This window comes from Ictidomys tridecemlineatus, chromosome 1, assembly GCF_052094955.1.
Source record: "Ictidomys tridecemlineatus isolate mIctTri1 chromosome 1, mIctTri1.hap1, whole genome shotgun sequence".
Taxonomy (NCBI): domain Eukaryota; kingdom Metazoa; phylum Chordata; class Mammalia; order Rodentia; family Sciuridae; genus Ictidomys; species Ictidomys tridecemlineatus.
Window position 1 is genome coordinate 121,296,172 of NC_135477.1, and position 20,565 is coordinate 121,316,736.

The 20,565-nt window shown below is 37.2% G+C and overlaps 1 protein-coding gene across 17 annotated transcripts in view; it reads left to right on the forward strand.

Annotated features, from left to right (window-relative positions):
* Positions 1-20,565, forward strand: part of LOC101957334 (protocadherin alpha-C2) — a 213,351-nt gene that overhangs the window by 155,544 nt on the left and 37,242 nt on the right. The window contains exon 1 of one of the 17 annotated variants that reach the window (XM_040272296.2): positions 15,910-19,052. The exons of 14 other annotated variants lie outside the window; for them this stretch is intronic. In XM_040272296.2, the coding sequence (XP_040128230.1) occupies positions 16,491-19,052 (2,562 nt within the window). In that variant the 5' untranslated portion in view covers positions 15,910-16,490. Of the gene's footprint in view, positions 1-15,909; positions 19,053-20,565 lie in introns of those variants that run through there. 2 more of the 17 variants (XM_078046515.1, XM_078046498.1) reach the window with 2 other exon arrangements.

The window sequence follows — 20,565 nt, forward strand, 5'->3', positions numbered from 1 at the left end:
AAGAGAAGAAATTGTAATCCTAATGGCCAAGTATAGTCACAATTATGTATTTCTACAGCTCTTTTAAAAAATGTTTTCTATGCATGTTTTAAAACTAGCTGTAATCAATTATAAGTATATGGTATTTTATTATAAAATTAATTTATATTTATAAAATGGAGTAAAATTTTGGAGAGTACATTTTCATCTGTTTTTAATTTAAGGCCTTAAGTTGTTATAAAACATTTGTCAAGCTAGTTTAAATGACTATGTATAGTTACGTAAGCTATTATAATTTGGATTGTTTCTGTATTTTAAAAATACCATGTAAAATGTAAAGTAAAATTATTTACATTAATATCTATGTTCCCTAAGAGTGGAAAATCATATATATAAGAAATCAAAGTAAGTTGATTCGAAAATTTAAATTATCTTGCATCAAATCATATAAAAGTACCTGGGTAGATGATGTGCATACAAGTAATTGTAGTTTTTCTATTTGTCAGTGGTAAAAAATAAAATGGCAAAAAGTTCTCATTCAGAAAAACAATAAACAAGATATTTAAGAATAATTTTAATGAGAAATGTGAAAAGTATGAAATTTTGTTGAAAAATATTTAAAATCTTGCATAAATGTGGTAGCATGATATATTATTAGATGAAATATTACAAAGGTGTTTTCCCAAATTAGCTATATTTTGTCCTGTGTCAATAAAAATTTTAATGGGTTTATTATTTTTTAACATGATAATTTTTTCAAAAAAATTGCCTCTAAGAATCAATATGCAGAAAAAATATTGACAAAATGGAAAAATTTTAAGGTGCAGACATTCTATTATAAGAATAACATTTGAAAAAACATTATTATAGCAATGTTGGTTAGTATCCATGGAATAAGAACAGATTGGAGAAAGGGAAATGAACTACTGCTAAAATATCTAGACACTTGGGAGGTTTAAACTGAGGCTAGGGGAAAGGAATTGACTATGATATAAAGGAGAGAATCGATAGGGTTTAGTTACTAAATGTGGGAGTTACTGTAAAATAACAGTCTATCAAGATTCATGGAAAGGATGAGTTTAGTTTAGAAATATCACTAAGTGGAGATAGATAATAGTTGAATTTGTTCAGAGAAGCTGGATTCTAAGATAGATTTTGAGTCATTTACGTAAACATGATCCTTGGAGCTAGAGTATTGATAAAACGATAAACAATGCATAAAGTGTATGTGTGGTGAGGAGAGGGATAAGGTCAAAATCTTGTGGAATACATTATGAAGTCTGAATTCCATATTGAATCGGAAAGAAACAGTAGGAGATGCAGGGGAAAAAAATCCAGGGAGGGGTGCTTTATCTAGATCAAAAAAGGAAGGCTGAAGATAGAGGGTTGATAATTAAAGGGCTGAGGCCTGTTAGTGGTGTGAAGGAATATATTTCCTACTTTAAATGGTTTAATCAATGGTTTAATTATTTGAAGATGGTTTTTCTGATATCTAAAGCCATCATTTTTAAAAGTAGGGTAGAGCAGAAGTACAATGTTGTATTCTATTCATTCTAACGGTATTTGTCATATTATTTTGTCTGGGAACATCTTAACCAGTTGGAACAATAATGTAGAGAATTTGGGGTTTTGCTCCTAACCATTTTTGTACTTTACAACTCTGCTGAACTAACACAGTGAAAAGTGCCTATTTCCCCATTGTTCTGAAGTGAGACATTAGAACTGTCCTTATTTCTCCCATCTATATACTCTGCTGTATAGTTTCTATCATCCCAGAAACATCTCTTTATGCTCTCAGTTTCTAATATTGGCTTATTCCATCTATAAATGATTGTGTGAATGATTTTAACCTCTCTACTGGATCTGCTTTGTAGTATTGAATGTTACAATTTTTTTTTTTTTACTCAGAAATAGTTTTCTTCAGTCCCTTCTATCTAACCACATTTGGGGCTATTATGGAAATAATACTAAAATACTTTTTTATCAAGTCCAACAAAATCAGATTGTCTCTATTCTCAGTACCTAGTAGTAATACAGATGCCTAAAAAATGAATAAGAAATGTAGCTTTCCCATTCCTGTTCTGTTGATAATTGGAAAATGTTATGCAATAGAAAAAATTACACTTGACTTCTTCTCATAAGAAAGTAGTACATTCTGAATCTCCACCAAAGCTTTTAAAACATATCTTCCTAAGGTTAATGACAGCCTGAGCCAGACAGTTAATTATTAATGTACATAAGATTAAATGTATCTTCCTATCACCTGTCTTCTACCATTAAGAATTCATTTAAGTATTGGGAAAAGTACAGTTATGCTACATGCATACTGGTGTGTTATGAATTAAATTTTTTTCTTTTCTAATATTTTAAAAATTTATTTATTTATTCTAATTTGTTATACATGATATCAGAATGCATTTCAATTCATAGTACATATATACAGTACAATTTTTCATGTCTCTGGTTGTACACAAAGTAGAGTCTCACCATTCATGTCTTCATACATGTACTTAGCGTAATTATGTCCATCTCATTCCACCATCTTTCTTACCACCATGCCCACTCCCTTTCCCTCCCTCCCCTTGCTCTATCTAAAGTTCCTCCATTCTTCCCATGCTCCCCACCCCATCCCCATTATGGATCAGCATCCACATATCAGCGAAAACATTTGGCATTTGGTTTTTTTGGATTGGCTTACTTCACTTAGCACAATATTCTCCAACTCCATCCATTTACTTGTAAATGCCATGATTTTATTCTATTTTAATGCTGAGTAATATTCCATTGTGTATATGTACCACATTTTCTTCACCCATTCATCTACTAGAGGGCATTTAGGTTGGTTCCCCAATTTAGCTATTGTGAATTGTGCTACTGTAAACATTAAAATGGCTACATTACTATAGTATGCTGTTTTAAAATCCTTTGGGTATAAATCAAGGAGTAGGATAGCTGGATCAAATGGAGGTTCCATTCCCAGTTTTCCGAGGAATCTCCACACTACTTTCCAGATTGGTTGCACCAATTTGCAGTCCCACCAGCAATGTATGAGTGTGCCTTTTCCCCCACATCCTCGCCAACACTTTTTTTTTTATTCTTAATAGATGCCATTCTGACTGGAGGGAGATGAAATCTTAACAGTAGTTTTGATTTGCATTTCTCTAATTGCTAGAGATGTTGAATATTTTTTCATATATTTGTTGATTGATTATGCATCATCTTCTGCAAAGTGTCTGTTCAGTCCTTGGCCCATTTATTGATTGGATTATTTGTTTTATTGGTGTTAAGATTTTTGAGTTCTTTATATATCCTAGAGATTAGTGCTGCATCTGATGTGTGTGTGTGGTAAAAATTTGCTCCCATTCTGTAGGCTCTTTATTCACTTCACTGGTTATTTCTTTTGCCGATAAGCTTTTTAGTTTAAATCCATCCCAGTTAGTGATTCTTGCTTTTATTTCTTGTGCTTCAGAGTCTTGTAAGAAAGTCAGGGACTAATCTGAACATGATGAAGATTTGGGCCTACTTTTTCTTCTGTTAGGGATAGGGTCTTTGGGTTAATTCCTGGGTCCTTGATCCACTTTGAGTTAAGTTTTGTGCATGGTGAGAGATAGGGGCTTAATTTCATTTTGCTGCATATGGATTTCCATTTTTTCCAGTACCATTTGTTGAAGACTCTATCTTTTCTCCAATATATTTTTGGTGCCTTTGTCTAATATGATATAACTGCATTTGTGTGGATTTGTCTCTGTGTCCTCTATTCTCTACCATTGGTCTATAAGTCTATTTTGGTGCCAATACCATGCCATTTTTGTTATTATTGCTCTGTAGTATAGTTTAAGGTCTGGTGTAATGTGCCACCTGTTTCACTCTTCTTGTTAAGGATTGCTTTAGCTATTCTGGGTCTCTTATTTTTCCAAATAAATTCCATGACTGCTTTTTCTATTTCTTTGAGGAATGTCATTGGGATTTTGATTGGAATTGCATTAAAACTGTATAGTGCTTTTGGTAGTTTTTTTGCTTTTGGTAGTATGATCATTTTGAAAATATTAATTCTGCCTATCCAAAAGCAAGGGAGATCTTTCCATTTTCTAAGATCTTCTTTAGTGTTCTGTAGTTTTCATTATAGAGGTCTTTGACCTTTTCGTTTAGTTGACTCCCAAGTTGTTTTTTTTTTTTTTTTTTTTTTGAGGCTATTGTAAACAGAGTGGTTTTTCCAGTTTCTCTTTCAGAGGATTTGTCACTGATGTAGAGAAATGCCTTTGATTTATGGGTGTTGATTTTATATCCTGCTACTTTGCTGAATTCATTTATTAGTTCTAGAAGTTTTCTGGGGGAATTTTTTGGATCCTGTAAGTATAGAATCATGTTGCCAGCAAATAGTGATAGTTTGAGTTCTTCTTTTCCTATCCATATTCCTTTAATTTCTTTCATCTGTCCAATTGCTCTGGCTAGAGTTTCAAGAACTATGTTAAACAGAAGTGATGAAAGAGGCCATCCCTGTCTTGTTCCAGTTTCTAGAGGAAATGCTTTCAATTTTTCAATATTTCTCCCATCCATCTACTCTGCTGTATAGTTTCGATCATTTAGAATGATGTTGGCCTGGGGCTTAGCATAGATAGATTTTACAATGTTGAGATGTGTTCCTGTTATTCCTAGTTTTTCTAGTGTTTTGCACATGAAGAGGTGCTGTATTTTGTTGAATGCTTTTTTTTTGCATCTGTTGTGATGATCATGATTGTTATCTTTAATTGTAATGATGTGATGAATTACATTTATTGATTTCCATATGTTGAACCAACCCTGCATCCCTGAGATGAACCACATTTGATTATGGTGCACTATCTTTTTGATATGTTTTTGTATTCAATTAGGCAGAATTTTATTGAGAATTTTTTTATCTATGTTCATTAGATATATTGGTTTGAAGTTTTCTTTTTTTTCTTTTTCTTTTTCTTTTTTTTCTTTTTTTTTTTTTTTTTTTTTTGATGTGTCTTTGTCTGGTTTTGAAATCCAGGAGATGTTGGCCTCATAGAATGAGTTTGGATGTGTTCCTTCTTTTTCTATTTCATGAAATAATTTGAGGAGTATTAGTATTAGTTCTTCTTTGAAGGTCTTGTAGAACTCAGCTGGGTATCCATTTGGTCCTGGGCTTTTCTTGGTTGGTAGGCTTCTGATGGCGTCTTCTATTTCATTGCTTGAAATTGATCTGATTTTTGATGTGTCTCAACATCCTTTCATCTTTTTAAAAGTCAAATAGTCTAAATTGTCATGGTGCTTCTTGTAGCTCTGTGCAGAGAAAAGAGCCTTAGAATGTTGAGAACATAAGCATTAGTTTCTGCTTCTTTTATGATGACTCTCATAATCTGTCACCCTTGGGCTCACAAATATTTTCTTCAAACTAATTTTATCACTGAAAAATTGTTTTATCTTCTGTGTAGTTATGAGTTAAAAAGTAAATGTTCAAGTTTTTAACCATGGTACTCATTATTTGACCTATTTAGATGAGCAGAGTGATAAATTATGAAATATTATCTATATGTCTGCTGCCATCTGCCTCACTTAGATATGCCTCTTCTTTGAAGTATAATGTCCATTTTTATTCTATAACTGATTTATAAATTAATCAATATTTTATCTATAGTTCTATAGAAATACTCTATTGAAGGTTGTATGCACTCAGTGTGGTTTGATTAATTTTACTTTAAGAGGAGACAGGAAAGGGAAATGCTGGGGACTGAATTAGAGCAAATTATGTTCCATGTTTTTGTAATTATGTCAAAACAAATCCTAATGTTATGCATAACTAAAAAGAACTAATAAAAATTGCAAAAAAGCTTAAAGTAATATAATTATTTTAATAAGCTATCTAGCTTTAAAATTTTTTATGAACTTTGTTAAAGTTATTTTAATATAATCATATCTACTTAAATTATGTTATACAATGAGTTTTGATGGTTGCATGCATTCTTAAAAGCACCACTACCATGAAGACACAAAAAATTTCCATCACCCTCAAAGTGTCCTGTTGTCTGTTTTATTGTCATTCTTCCTTCTGACCCAGGGCCCATAGAACCACCAATTGCTGCCGTACTATATACTATTGCACTTTTAAAATAATAAATGGAATCATTCAGTGTGAACTTTTTAGATCTGCTTTCTTTCACTCAGCATGACTTTGAGATTCTTCGTGTTGTGTATTTTCAGTAGTACATTACTTTTGTGTAGTAGTATTCTATTATATACCATATTTTTTAAAATTGAGTCACTTATTGATGGACTTTTGTGCTGTTCCCAATTTTTTTGTATTCCATATTTTAAAATTTTGAGTCACCTATTGATAGACTTTTGTGTTGTTTCCAATTTTTAACTATTATTAATAAGACTTTTGTGTACTCTTTTATTTCTTTAATACCTGTGAGTAGACAGGTTGGATTTTATGATGGGTATATATTTTAAGAAATATGCAACTGTTTTTCAAATTGTTAACACTAGTTTACATTTTCACTAGAAAAATGTGGGTAAAATTATGCTATATCTTCACAAACACTTGATAATTCTAATCTTTTAAATATTATCCACTCTAATGGGCATGAAACTAATATCTTGATGTAGATTTAATTTCCATTTCCCTGAAGACTAATCATGTTATTATCTCATGTTTTTCTATGGTCTTTTATGAAGTGTATACAAATCATTTGCCTTTGTAGGTTGATTAATTGTCTTGTTATTATTGTGTTATAAAAGTATGTATACAAGTCTTACATATATGTATTGCAGGTGTTTTCTTTTGTCCCGTGGCTTATCCATTTACTTAGCAATGTCTTTGAAGCCCAAAATTTTAAGTTTTGATGAATGTAAATTATTCCTTTTTGTTTTATGATTTCTGCCCATTGTGATCTACTTTTTAAAATAAAAACCTTGCTATCCCAGGTTTGAAAAAAATTCCTTCTCATAAATTTTCTCCTAGGATTTTTCAATTTTAACATTTAGATTTAGTTCTGTGATTCATTTCAGTTCATTTTTATAAGAGTCAAGGTTCATTCTTTTCTACTGAAAAATACAATATAAAATTGTTGCTGTTTGAAGATGACATGATCTTGTAAAAAGAAAACTAAATACTCCACCAAAAAAACTGTTAAAGCTAATAAGTGAATTCAGTAAAGTTTGCAAGATGTAAAATCAACATACAAAACCCAGTAATGTTTGTTCACACCAATGAAAGATCCAGAAAAGAACTCAAGAAAACAATATTGTTTATAAGAGCTACAAATTTAATAACACAGTTAGGAGTAAATTTAATCAAGGAGGCAATAGACCTGTACACTGAAAACCTGTACCATGAAACACTGACAAAAGGAACTAAAGACACAAATAATGGAAAGATAGCCCTGTGTTCATGGATTAGAAGAATTTATATTGTTAAAATGTCCTTATTACTCAAAGCAATCTATGGATTCAGTGCAATCCTAATAAAAATCCCAGTGATTTTTTTTCACAGAAATAGAAAAATCAATCATAAAATTCATATACAGCTACAAAAGATCCTGAATAGCCTAAGCAATCTTCACCAAAAAGCTGGAGACATTACACTGTCTGATTTCAAAATATACTATAAAGATACAATAAGCAAAATGGCAGGTTGCTGGCATAAAAACAAACACATAGATGGAACAGAATAGAGAGCCCAGAAATAAATCCATGCATTTACAGTTATTTGATTTTCAACAAAGGTGCTAAGAACACATAATAGGGTAATGACAGACTCTTTAATAAAAGGTGTTGGGACAACTTGGTATCGACACACAGAAGAATGAATTAGACACTTATCTCAAACCATATAAAATCTACTCAAAATAGATTAAAGACTTAAATGTAGACCTGAGATTATGACTATAAGAAAAAATGTTGGGTTGGGGTTGTGGCTCAGTGGTAGAGTGCTCACCTAGCAAGCAGGAGGCACTGAGTTTGATCCTCAGCACCACATAAAAATAAAATAAAAACATTGTGTCCACCTAAAACTAAAAAAAATAAATAGAAAAAAATGTGGGAAAAAGCTCCATGACATTGGTCTGGGCAATGATTTTTGGATATGACTCCAAAATAAAAAATAGATGAGATTATATTAAACTAAATTTCTTCTGTACAGCAAAGGAAACAATGAAATGAAGAGAAAACCTGTGAAATGTGGGAAAATAATTTCAAACCATATATCCAGTAAATGGTTAATTTCCAAAATATGTAAAAAATATAACGCATGCCAAGCAAGCACACTACCGCTTGAGCCACATCCCCAGCCCAGGTAGCATAGATTTTTAATATTGTAACTACATAGAAGATGAGGAAAAATGAAAATAAATCACAGTAAACTAAGTCTGACTTAATCAGGGTTGTTCCTACCTTCTTAATGGGTTATTGGAAGTCTTTATTGACCCTTGAAAAGAATTACTTTATGCAATTTGATTAATACCCCTTAATTCCTCAACTCCTGCTAGTTTAAGGAGAACTAAAGTCCACATATCCTATGAGGCATGGCTGTCCAATGTATACTATGTGTATACACATAGTATATGATTTATGATCCAATAAATATTTCATATACAGTTGAGATTTTAAATGAACTATGATAATCAGATCAAAGGAATACTAGAGAGTACTGCAGAAAACCAGTCATAGGAGGCTATGATGAAAATTTAATTACAAAGGATATTGAATATCTGAGGGTGACAGTTCTGTTACAATAGATGTAACACTGAAGTGAAAAGAAAATTTTATTTGGTTCTCCTTGAAATCGACTCTGTATTTCTAGGAAATTATCAAACCTCTCTGTTTTATTTTTTTATCTTAGCTAAAGTTATCACCATACTGTCTTTGGTTCACTGGATTTAATAGACAATTGAAAATAGATTAAGATAAAGAAAGCTCACAAATTATTAATTGTATTTGGGAGTTTTGTATATTTTTTTCTGTTCTGGGCTAAAAAGCTAAAATTGGTACCAATCAAGATATATGGTTGTAGGTGTATCAAGCTAAATGACTTTAAGATTTTTTTTGAGACCATTAGTTCAGAGGTATTGTATAAGTAGAACCAGTGCCAGATTTTTCTTCTGAATTCTATCAGCTTAGTACAGTGTGCTTCCTTTGCTTATTATGAGAGAGAGAGAGAAAAAAAAAAATTGAAGACTCAGTAATTTCTTTCTAAATAATTTTAATAAAATGAGGTTTGCTAAGGAAAGGTTTAGAACCATTAGTATTTTATCAAAATACCTTAAAGCATCTTTTAATATTCATAAAACAGTACATTTTAGCCTGGCTAATTTAGAGAATTAATACTTTACCAACCTTATCATGTTGCAAGCACAGCTATTAAAGGAATTTTATAACAAAATCTATCACAAGGAATACATGAGTGGGATTTATATCTGAAGAGTTAAAGTCATTTGTAAAAATTCACAGAATATTGTAGGTGGCAAGATAGTACTGAAAGAAGAGGTTAGAATATAAAAAAAGTTTTTTTATATCATGATTTTGCTAAGGCCAACTATTTTTTAAAAACATACACAGATGATCCAGTTGAAATATCTAAAAAAGAAAGAAATTTGTAGTTGTGAAAACAACTGAGATAGGGCTCCAAAAAATACTTAAATAGCTTGTGACCAATAGGATTCTTAAGCAGGGGTGCATGTGTAATGGTCAGATGTTGTATCAGACCACTAGAAACAGAGGCATGGGGGAAAAAGATTCCTAGAGAGTCTGAAAAATTTCTTCACTGTTTTGGAATCTCATTTCTTCATCAATACCAGCCTCATTAGTCTGTTGTAAGGATTAAATGACTATATATTAAACTGTTAACCCTCAAGACATCAGAATACAAAGGGAACCCAAATAAGCCAGTGGTACTCTAAATATATGAATGGGAACTTTTGAGAACCAGATAGGTTGATTTGTCTGTTTCAAGGCAACAAACACAGTGGGAAAAGAAAGTAGAAACTGGGCCTTCATCTAGACTGAGCTCAGGTCATATCTTGGAAAACAGTTCAAATTCAAAACACCTCAGCAATATCTAAATTTAAAATGCACACAAGCCCACACCCACACACATTGAAATCAATGAATGCTTTGGCTAAAACCCACTTGGGAACAAGGATGTTCTTTAGTGCCAAATTCTCATCTTATTTTATTCTGTGGCCAAAATTCTAAGAATTAGAGAAGTGAAACAGGGCCAAACAAGGTTTTCTATTAAAATAAGAGGTCCTAAGTGATGAATGGAAACTTGGAACAGATCTTAATGGCAATAGTAGAAGCCAGACTTTAGCTGAAATACAAACTTATGAATGTGGGGCACGTATTGAATCTTAAATAGAATATTTGTGCTTTTAATGAGTCAAAAACTTAGCTTAACCTAGACAGTGCTGATGTTTGTTCCAGAAGAGCTCAACTTGGTGCTCAATTGTTGGAAGCTTGCTGCCTCCTTGTCTTCAGTCCCTGATAAAATGCCGAATAGGATAAGACCAAGGATAAATCCCTATAGTCCCTGTTGTAATTCTCCTTCCAGGCTGATGAATTCCATTAATAAACACTCTTCGGTACTGTTCAACAGACAATTATGAAATCACCTAACCTTATAACTATACTGTATTGCTATCTTTCTTCATCTTGTCTTCATGAATATATAGGGAGACTTTATGTCTCCATAAATTCCAGAAGACTGTGTTTGTAGCACTTCATTTATCAATGATTCTACTAATTGAAAATCTAAAACATCCATTTGAAAAAAAATTAAGTCTATGTTGTAGGTTGTAAGTTAACAATTTTTAAAATAGTTTCTAGGAAGAATGTCTTCATTTCTAAGTGCTCATCAACAATAATTTTGAAATCATTTATATCAAACTCAATGGCACTTTTTTTAAAAAAAGAGGAAATTTAGTTCTCTAGTCATATCTGTAGGGTCTTGTAGTACCTTGGAAGATCATTTATCTGGTTACAGATCCTTGACTCATATCACTTTTGTGCTTCCTATTTCCTCATCAATCTTGAGGTTCAAGTTTTATGTAGCTATTTTCTTTGATGAAAAATGAAGAATGTGGCTAAGAGTCTAAATAAATCTTCACCTTTAATATTCTGTGAATCTTATTAGGGCTGCTCAATTGAGAATATTGATGGAGAAGTAAAGTTTGATTTTTATTTGTTATCCACCCCAAGACGTTAGCTATCTCTCCCTTTTTAATACTCATCCAAAGATAGCTTGAGTCCCTTTTGTTTATTCTCAGCAATTTCTAGAAATATCAGCCAAGTACCATCATATAAATTTCTCAGAACTAAAAATTTAAAGTATCTCTTCCCAAAAGCCAATTGCTAATGCCAAATAATGTACTACTGTATTCCTTCTGGAGGAAGGGAGATGTGAAAAAAACTCAGCAGTCATTTCATGTGAAAAATTTGGGGCACTATTTCTATAAATAATGCTGTAATTATATTGAAAAGTATTTTTCTTGTGGAGGTGCCTGAAGATCAGGCGTCCCATCCATTGTTTTAACTAACCTTTATTTTATTTTTATGTGGTGCTGAGGATCGAACCCAGTGCCTCATGTGTGCTAGGTAAACATTCTACCGCTGACCCACAACCCCAGCCATCATCCATTTTTGACAAGATGAAAAGTTTTAAAACCACTTTGGATCAGACTAAACTTTGGAGATGGCTATCTCTCTCTCTCTCTCTCTCTCTCTCTCTCTCTCTCTCTCTCTCTCTATATATATATATATATATATATATATATATATATATATATATAGTAGAGGGACATAATACCTTTATTTTATTTGTTTATTTTTATGTGGTGCCAGGAAAGTGCTCTACCATTGAGCCACAACCCCAGCCCTGTCTCTTTTTAATTATATAACAGGTACTCAGTCTGTGGAGCAACATAAATTCACAAATTAAAAATGAAAACTAGGCCCTTCTCTGTTTGACAGATACTCATAATTGTCATTCCCAAACCTGCTCAAACTAATGAGCATGTCATTTTGTCCTGTGGTTCTGCAAAATAAAACGATTTGAATCAATGTTGATAATAGAGAATGGAAATTTATGTGAATCAGGAGAGTTTCCTGAGTGCCAGTATTTTTCTTGTAGCTTAATTCTATTGTGTTGTGATTGGTTTTGTTGTGATCCTGTGCCCAATGATCTCCTGAGAGATGTATTTTACAAATATAATTAAGAAATATAAGTAAGGAACATTATTTCAAAGTTCTTATCCAGCTTAGGGGAAAACAAACATTCTGTCTTATGGCTCTTCTTTAATCTTGTCACTTTTCTTATTATAAGCAAAGAATACCTTAATTTTATAACTTATAATTTTAATATAAAGTAGAAAAATGACAACATAATACCTTTGGGCAAAACTCTTTCTAGGGTTCAGCAACTTTGTTAGTTCTCCCAGTTTGAAGTACTTTGTTTTATATTTTCATTTGACAGCTTTAAAGGCAAAAATTCATAGTAAAATCATTGCATGCTCTTGATCCTTCCTTTTGTAAGATGTGTTTTATCCACATACAGCAAAGTGGGAATGCCTGAGTTGCAGCAGCTGTTTTTGAATTTGCTAAAAATAGGGTCGGAAGAAGATGAAGCAATTAACATGTATTGAGAATTGTAAGATTTCCAACACTGTGAAGGAGACACAAATATAAAACATGGCTCCTGCTTTTAGTTTGCTTATAATTGGAGAATAGTAAAGTATTTGTATGAATTAAAGAAGGACACGTATTAGCATTCAGAGATAGGCTGCAGATTGTGAAAGAGAAAGAAAGATCCTTATGTTTAGAATAGACACTGTTTCATGGATTGGTGGGTTTTGAGCAGGACCTTGAAATTTACATAGGATTTGGAATGAGGAAGAGCAAGGAAGAAGCTATTTTATTTAAATTACATAAGCAAATTTCTGTTTCAAAAATTGAATTGAGCCCTCTGTGCCTTGCTGTATACCGGGTGCTGGAAATTACAGCAAGGCATTAGTGTTCACGTGCTGTTCTGAAATTACTCTGTACTCAGTTGCTAGGGTTATTTCTTTGTATCTTAAAAAAGTGAATCTCTTGTGAGGAAATAAATTCTCTGGAGGAATTCCTATGGAAGAAGTTCCTTTTACTTGGCAATTTAACAGGGGGCTTTGTTTTCAAAATATAGAGTTGTTTTCAAAATATCCCCAACTTGTAGAATAAGTTGTAGAAACCATTGAGAAAGCTTAATTTTGGTGCACACTCATCTTCCCCATCATCATTGATTTCTTAAATGATATAGTTGCAGTTGCTTATCTCTGTTTATTATCTAAGGGACCATGCCACATGTAGATTATTAGCTAAGATGTTGTTTGACAATAAGAAATGGTTGCATTCAATCACATCCCAGTTGGGCTGGGGTTGTGGCTCAGCAGTAGAGTGCTTGCCTAGTACATGTGGGCCCTGGGTTGGATCCTCAGCATCACATAAAAATGGATGAATGGAATAAAGGTATTGTGTCCAACTACAACTAAAAAATAAATACTTAAAAAATAACATCACCATCACAAATACCATTAATAATAATAATGCAATTGTCAGTCCCTATGCAATTTGTTTTATATACTTTATCTTGTGTAATCATAATACTAGTTCTCTGAATTTTATTTAGTATGATTTCCCACACTTGAAACAAGTAAATTGAAACTTACATTAAGATACATGTCTGAAGTCACATAGTTAGTCATTAGCAGGAGTGTGGCTGACTCCAAATACTGCACTCTTAATCACTGTTCTATTCTATTTTTGAGTCAGGTGTTCTGCAAGATCTAGGGGAAGGAATGCATAACGGTGTGCTCAAAACACTAGTATTCATATTTATAGAAAGGGCCCTCTACCAACAGTGAGACCAATCACATTTGATTAGTTGGTAAGGTGGACAGAAGCCTCAGACCATAGCGTGAGGAACAAAATTATTGTAGTGCCCAAACTAGAATATACCATCTTTTTAGTACAATGTCTTTGAAAAGGAGGCTAATTATGTTGGTTCTCTGTTTGCCTTCTCAGTCATTAAGGGAGAACACACTAGTTGGAGCTTATGATCCTGAAACATCAAAATGGACAACCTGGGAGGTGTCCTTGCCAGAAGATGAGGAGATTGCTGAAAGACAATTTGTCATTTTTCTCCTGAGACATGACATTTAGGGGATTCTGTTAAAAAACATCAACAAGCCTCTACCACTTTAATCTCTTCCTTAAGTGCCTGTGATCACTTCAGGGGCAGAGGGCCATACATGGTCAATACCCAGAGGCAAGTTTCTGAGCTATGGGCAGAGGTGGCAGTGACTGTGAGGGCTGGGAGGAGATGAGGGGAAGAAAGGTCACTTTTCCTGACAATTTACAACTTGATTCCACTTATAAGCCATTTGTTTTCAGAAATAAGTAATGGGTGAGGACATAGGCCAGGACTACAGTTTGTGCACTTGAGAGATTAAGGCTCCCTGAGATCAAATTACCACAGCAAACAGAGACAGAATTACTGAGGGATGTTTGGGGAGGATGCAGACAGAAGAAGGAGAAGCCAGGGACCAAAGAAAGGAGACAGGAATAGATTTTGATGGAAATTGCCTCCCACTCTGCACCCTTGAGGGAACAAAGAGGACAAATAAGAAACAGCAGTGCTAAGAAGAAGACGGGAGTTTCACTGTTTAAAAATCAAAAAATTGGTTAGGTCATGCATGGAATGTTGTTAGTGAGTGCACTTGGGTAGCAGGAAGGATGTGCTAGTTCAGACCTTTGAAGTCTGGGTGTTAGGATTATAACCCTGGGTCTTTAACTGTCCCCTCAAGGAGGGAAGCATGCCAAATGTCAGCTTTTGCTCTGGCTTTGTTCCAGTTCTTAGCTAGAAAATGACCAACAAAGAAGATCTACAAATACAATGATGCTGGAAGATGAAGAAGAGAAAGGACATTTTAGTGAGTGCTTTTCTGCACGTTGGGCAATAGATTTTAAACCTCTGTGGGAAAGATAAGAGGGCCTGTAAAGAGAGAATATTCAGAACTGAGAAGCAGAGACAATGACACAGCAGGGAAAGGCATGCCTGTTCCTTCGGCCTTCTCATTCACGGTAGAGAATTTGTGTGTGGCTTCTGCAGCAATATAAGGGTAGGCTTAGGGACCCAGAGGCAAAGAGGTTTATAGGAAACTTATATTTATAGAAGATGAGCTGCAGTCATTGAAATTGCTGGCTATTGTAAAATAAATCCCAGCCTCCCATATTTTGTTTAATAACAGATTTTTTTTTAACTGCAAAGCTTTAATGGAGTTCAGATTCCAGCCTGGCTTAGAAGATCATGAGTAACACTCTTAATTTAATGATTTTGTAGGCTCTTGAAGACATTGTCATCTATTAAAGAAAAAAAATTAAAATCACTCTTGAAAGAAAATGTCTTGGGTGATAAATGAAAAAGATTTGGAGATTAGGGGAAGAAGCTCTTAAAATTTCTACCAATTTTTTACCTAGTGTGTCCTAAACGGGTCAAATAAGAGGTTTGCCTGCAACTTCAAGGAGCTAATGGAGTTTTAAACACTGAAATATTTGTTATTTGCCAAGGTACACACTGAAAGTACCGCTTGACTAGGAGCAGAATTGAGTATTGAATCCCAGGATGCTGGTTTTAGGTTTGCTCCCAAAAGGCGGACAGCATTTGCTATCCCCTGCCCTTTGCCCTAGGAGTTAAGCACTTTCCGTAGTACTAAAGAGTGTTCGAGAGATGTCGTGGGGGTCAGGTAAAATAATCAGTTCCCATCCCAGTGGCTCCAGAGCACCGCCCCTGCATTTGTGTCCTTTAAATGTTAGAGCCGCCACCCAGGTCCTCATACTTAGCTAAGGTTCTCAGTTTATTTTCCTGGATTGCGCTTGGAAATCTTTTTCAGGGAGCCGATAGCTCCTGAGTTCCAGGGTCTTAACTGCTTTTCACAGACTAATCTTATAAGACCTTTTAAGCAGGCGAGAGACCTTGGAAAGTGGATGGACAGGACCTTGGGGGCAGGGAGACAGGGAGTGGCCGTGTTCCCGCCGTCTGCTAGGATCTGGCGGGTTGGGGTGGAGGAGATGGGGCTGGAGTGGCTGGGCAGTCCGAGGTTGCTGTTCATCACTTCGGTGCGGAATCGGAGCTGGACTTGCTGAACACTCCTCCCTCTCCCCCTCCCCTTCAGCTTCCTTTTCCCTCCCCCCGGAGCAGCTACGGCAGCAGCATCAGCTGCAGGAAGCGGAGCCGGGCTCAGCGACTGGAGAAGAGTGGAGGAACTGGGGTATGGGGGATCAGCCGGGGCAGAGGGGCCGGGGCCCCTTGAGAAGGCCGACAAGGGGAGCGGCCCCAGGCGTTTGGTAGCGCGTGAACTGTACTGGAGTCGGCGCGGGGCGGCACGAGCGGAGGCGGAGGCGGGGCCCAGGCGTGGAGCAGGGCTGGCTAAGCTGCTGCCTCGGGCCCTGCCCGGCTGCCTCCGCCGCCGCCGGAGGCTATGGAGCAGGCTGGCACGAGACTGTGGGCTACAGAGCATCCACGACTCCGGCGGCCCCTGCCGTGGCTGCTGCTGCTCTCTTTCCTTCTGCTGGTGGTGCTGCTGCCCGGCCCGGTGGCCTCCCAGCTACGGTACTCGGTGCCTGAGGAGCAAGCACCGGGCGCACTCGTGGGCAACGTGGCTAGAGCGCTGGGGCTGGAGCTGCGGCGTTTGGGGCCTGGCTGTCTGCGCATCAACCATCTGGGTGTGCCCAGCCCGCGCTACCTGGAGCTGGACCTGACTAGTGGAGCGCTCTTCATCAACGAGCGCATTGATCGCGAGGCGTTGTGCGAGCAGCGGCCTCGCTGCCTGCTTAGCTTGGAGGTGCTGGCGCACAACCCTGTGGCGGTGAGCGCAGTTGAAGTGGAAATATTGGACATCAATGACAACTCGCCGCGCTTCCCGCGGCCCGACTACCATCTTCAGGTAAGCGAATCGGTGGCGCCTGGAGCGCGCTTTCACATAGAGAGCGCGCAGGACCCCGACGTGGGCGCCAACTCAGTGCAGACCTACGAGCTCAGCCCCAGTGAACACTTTGAGCTGGACCTTAAACCCCTGCAGGAGAACAGTAAGGTGCTGGAGCTGGTGCTGCGTAAGGGCCTAGACCGCGAGCAGGCAGCCTTGCACCACCTGGTTCTCACGGCTGTGGACGGGGGCAGCCCACCTCGCTCAGGCACCGCGCAGATCTCTGTGCGCGTCCTAGACACTAATGACAACTCCCCCGCCTTTGACCAGTCCACTTATCGCGTCCAGTTGCGGGAGGACGCACCCCCAGGCACATTGGTGGTTAAGCTGAATGCCTCAGATCCGGATGAGGGCTCCAATGGGGAGCTCAGATACTCCTTGAGCAGCTACACCTCGGACCGAGAAAGGCAGCTCTTCAGCATAGATGCCAGTACTGGGGAAGTGCGAGTGAGTGGGGCGCTGGATTACGAGGAGGCCTCCTCCTACCAGATCTATGTGCAGGCGACTGACCAGGGTCCAGTGCCCATGGCCGGTCACTGCAAGGTGCTGGTGGACATTGTGGATGTGAATGACAATGCACCAGAGGTGGTGCTGACGGACCTATATAGCCCAGTGCCTGAGGATGCTGCACCCAACACTGTTGTGGCCCTTCTTAGTGTCAATGACCAAGACTCGGGCCCCAACCGGAAAGTGAGCCTGGGTCTGGAGGCCACATTGCCTTTCAGGCTGAATGGCTTTGGAAACTCCTACACACTGGTGGTGAGTGGCCCTCTGGACCGGGAGCGAGTGGCTGCCTACAACATCACAGTGATAGCCACTGATGGGGGAATACCACAACTCACATCCCAACGGACACTGAAGGTTGAAATCTCTGACATCAATGACAATCCACCAAGCTTCCTGAAGGACTCCTATTCCATCTACATCCAGGAAAACAATTTGCCAGGAGTGTTGCTCTGCACTGTGCAAGCCACAGACCCAGATGAAAAGGAGAATGCAGAGGTGACCTACTCCCTCCTAGAGAGGGAGATTCAAGGGCTGCCAGTCACCTCCTATGTCTCCATTAACAGTGCCAGTGGCAGCCTTTATGCTGTCAACTCTTTTGACTATGAAAAGTTTCGAGAGTTTTTTGTGACTGTGGAGGCCCAGGACAAGGGGAAGCCACCACTGAGCAGCACTGTGACCGCCAATGTGTATGTGGTGGACGTGAACGATCATGCCCCTCACATTCTGTACCCTACCTCAACCAATTCATCAGCAGCCATTGAGATGGTGCCTCGAACTGCCCCTGCTGGCTACCTGGTCACCAAAGTCATAGCCATGGATTCAGACTCTGGACAAAATGCTTGGCTCTTTTACCATCTAGCCCAGACTTCTGACCTGGACCTCTTTAAAGTAGAGCTGCACACAGGAGAAATTAGGACTACTAGAAAGATAGGAGATGAGAGTGGTACCACTTTCAATCTGACTGTGGTGGTCCGTGACAATGGGGAGCCATCACTTTCATCCTCTGTGGCCATTACAGTAGCTGTGGTGGATAGGGTTTCTAAAATTCTCCCTGACACTCAGAGACATGTGAAGAGTCCTCGGACATACTCTGAAATTACACTTTATCTGATAATAGCATTAAGCACAGTATCTTTTATATTTCTTTTGACAATCATTGTTTTGAGCATCATCAAGTGCTACCATTACACTGCATATGGCACTTCATGCTGTGGAGGCTTCTGTGGAGTGAGGGAGCGGTGCCCTGCAGAACTATACAAACAGGCCAACAACAATATTGATGCCAGGTTACCACATGGCCTCAAGGTGCAGCCTCACTTCATTGAGGTTCGAGGGAATGGCTCCCTCACCAAGACCTACTGCTACAAGGCCTGTCTGACAGCAGGCTCAGGGAGTGATACTTTCATGTTTTACAACACAGGGGCCCAGACAGGACCAGGGCCTGGGGGAGCCCAAGCAGCAGTGACTGACAGCAGGCACCTCACAGGCCAAAGTGGGCAGAGTGCTGGAAACCTGATTATTCTCAAAAACGATGTTGTTTCTCAAAATGAGGTGAGATAGTGTTCAAGGGGTATATTTAAAAAAAGTTCTGTATATTCACATGCCCCCTCCTGATATCATGTGGTTGGCTTTATTGAATTATTCACAATAATGACAGGTTATCTGATAAATTAAGTGTTAATAGTACCTCCAATTTGGTCATAATCTGCTGTTTCTTCTCTAGAGAATTGTTTTACCTCCCATTTTTTTCACATGTAGGAGGACTTATCCATAAAGTTGTTTGAGAAGTGAAGATTAGTCTTAAATATTTGAATGTTAAAGTTCAGCTTTGTAGAGCAAAAGAGCAGGTCTGGGAATAAAGATTATGTTTGAGAAGTAACATTGTGAAACTTAAGGAGAAAGAGCCTCTGTTGTATCCCCTATAGGAAAAGTTGGGTTCAAAAAAATCATTTTTTAATTCTATAGGAATGGTTCTTTACATCTATCTATCTATCTATCTATCTATCTATCTATCTATCTATCTATGTATCTATCTATCTATCTATCTATTGAGCTCTGAGACCTCTAGGGGCTGGTACAGTTACCTCTATTTGGGTGTTTATACCTCGGACTGTATGTAGTACAAACTGTCCAGTTAATCTCTGGTAATTGCACTGAACGAATGTGATAGGATTCTCTGGAAATGCACATCAGAGGTGATAAAGCCATAAACTATAGACCTCACCCTGAAGCCAGTTTCCTTTGGCCATATGATGTGGTCACTGTTCTGTAAGGAGGTGATGTTCCTCATGTCAGAGGAAATGTATAATGGTAAGGCAGAGAGATTATACATTTTTATGGTTGGGCAAGGGAGATATTAGAATGACTGGATTAGAGATATGAGGGAATGGTGAAAACCAGGACATGCTAGGATCAGGGAGGAAGAAAAAAAGAAATGTCCCCTAGCCACCTTTCTTGGCATACTCTGAATTCATTTTAAAAGGATATTCCTGCATTTAGTTAAGTGCAATCTATAAACTTTTGATTCCCTCTTGACCACTCCTGGAATTTTGATGAGATAAAGTAACTTTATCAAGCCCCTAATGTCTTTAAGTTAAATGACAATACTTCAAAGCACATGTTCATTTTCTGGATCTAAAATTTGGTTTGCAATGAACTACAGAAAGCTTAGAAAGTGGATAGCTTCATGAAGACAGGTGTTAGTATATGTGCTAGTTTTAAGAAGTTATACAGGCAGATTGTTCATTATTGTGAAGAATGCACAAATTATTGAAAAATGCATAGATGTGCAGGAGTGTGTACTATACTTGTCTCTGTATGCATGCTTGAAGTAATAGAGATTGTCTTTTTGGTACTGTAAACTTGGATTTCAAAAGACAAAATTTTGTCCCATACATAGTGATAAATTATCTTTTGAAACAACCACTTAGGTCTTTTAGAACTAGTACAAATTGAGTTAATAATATTTGTCTCTCCTAGATTTTTGTAATGTCTTTTCATTGACATATTGCTACTTTTTTAATGTTCATATGGTCACATTATAAGTTCTTCTTTGAGTAATATA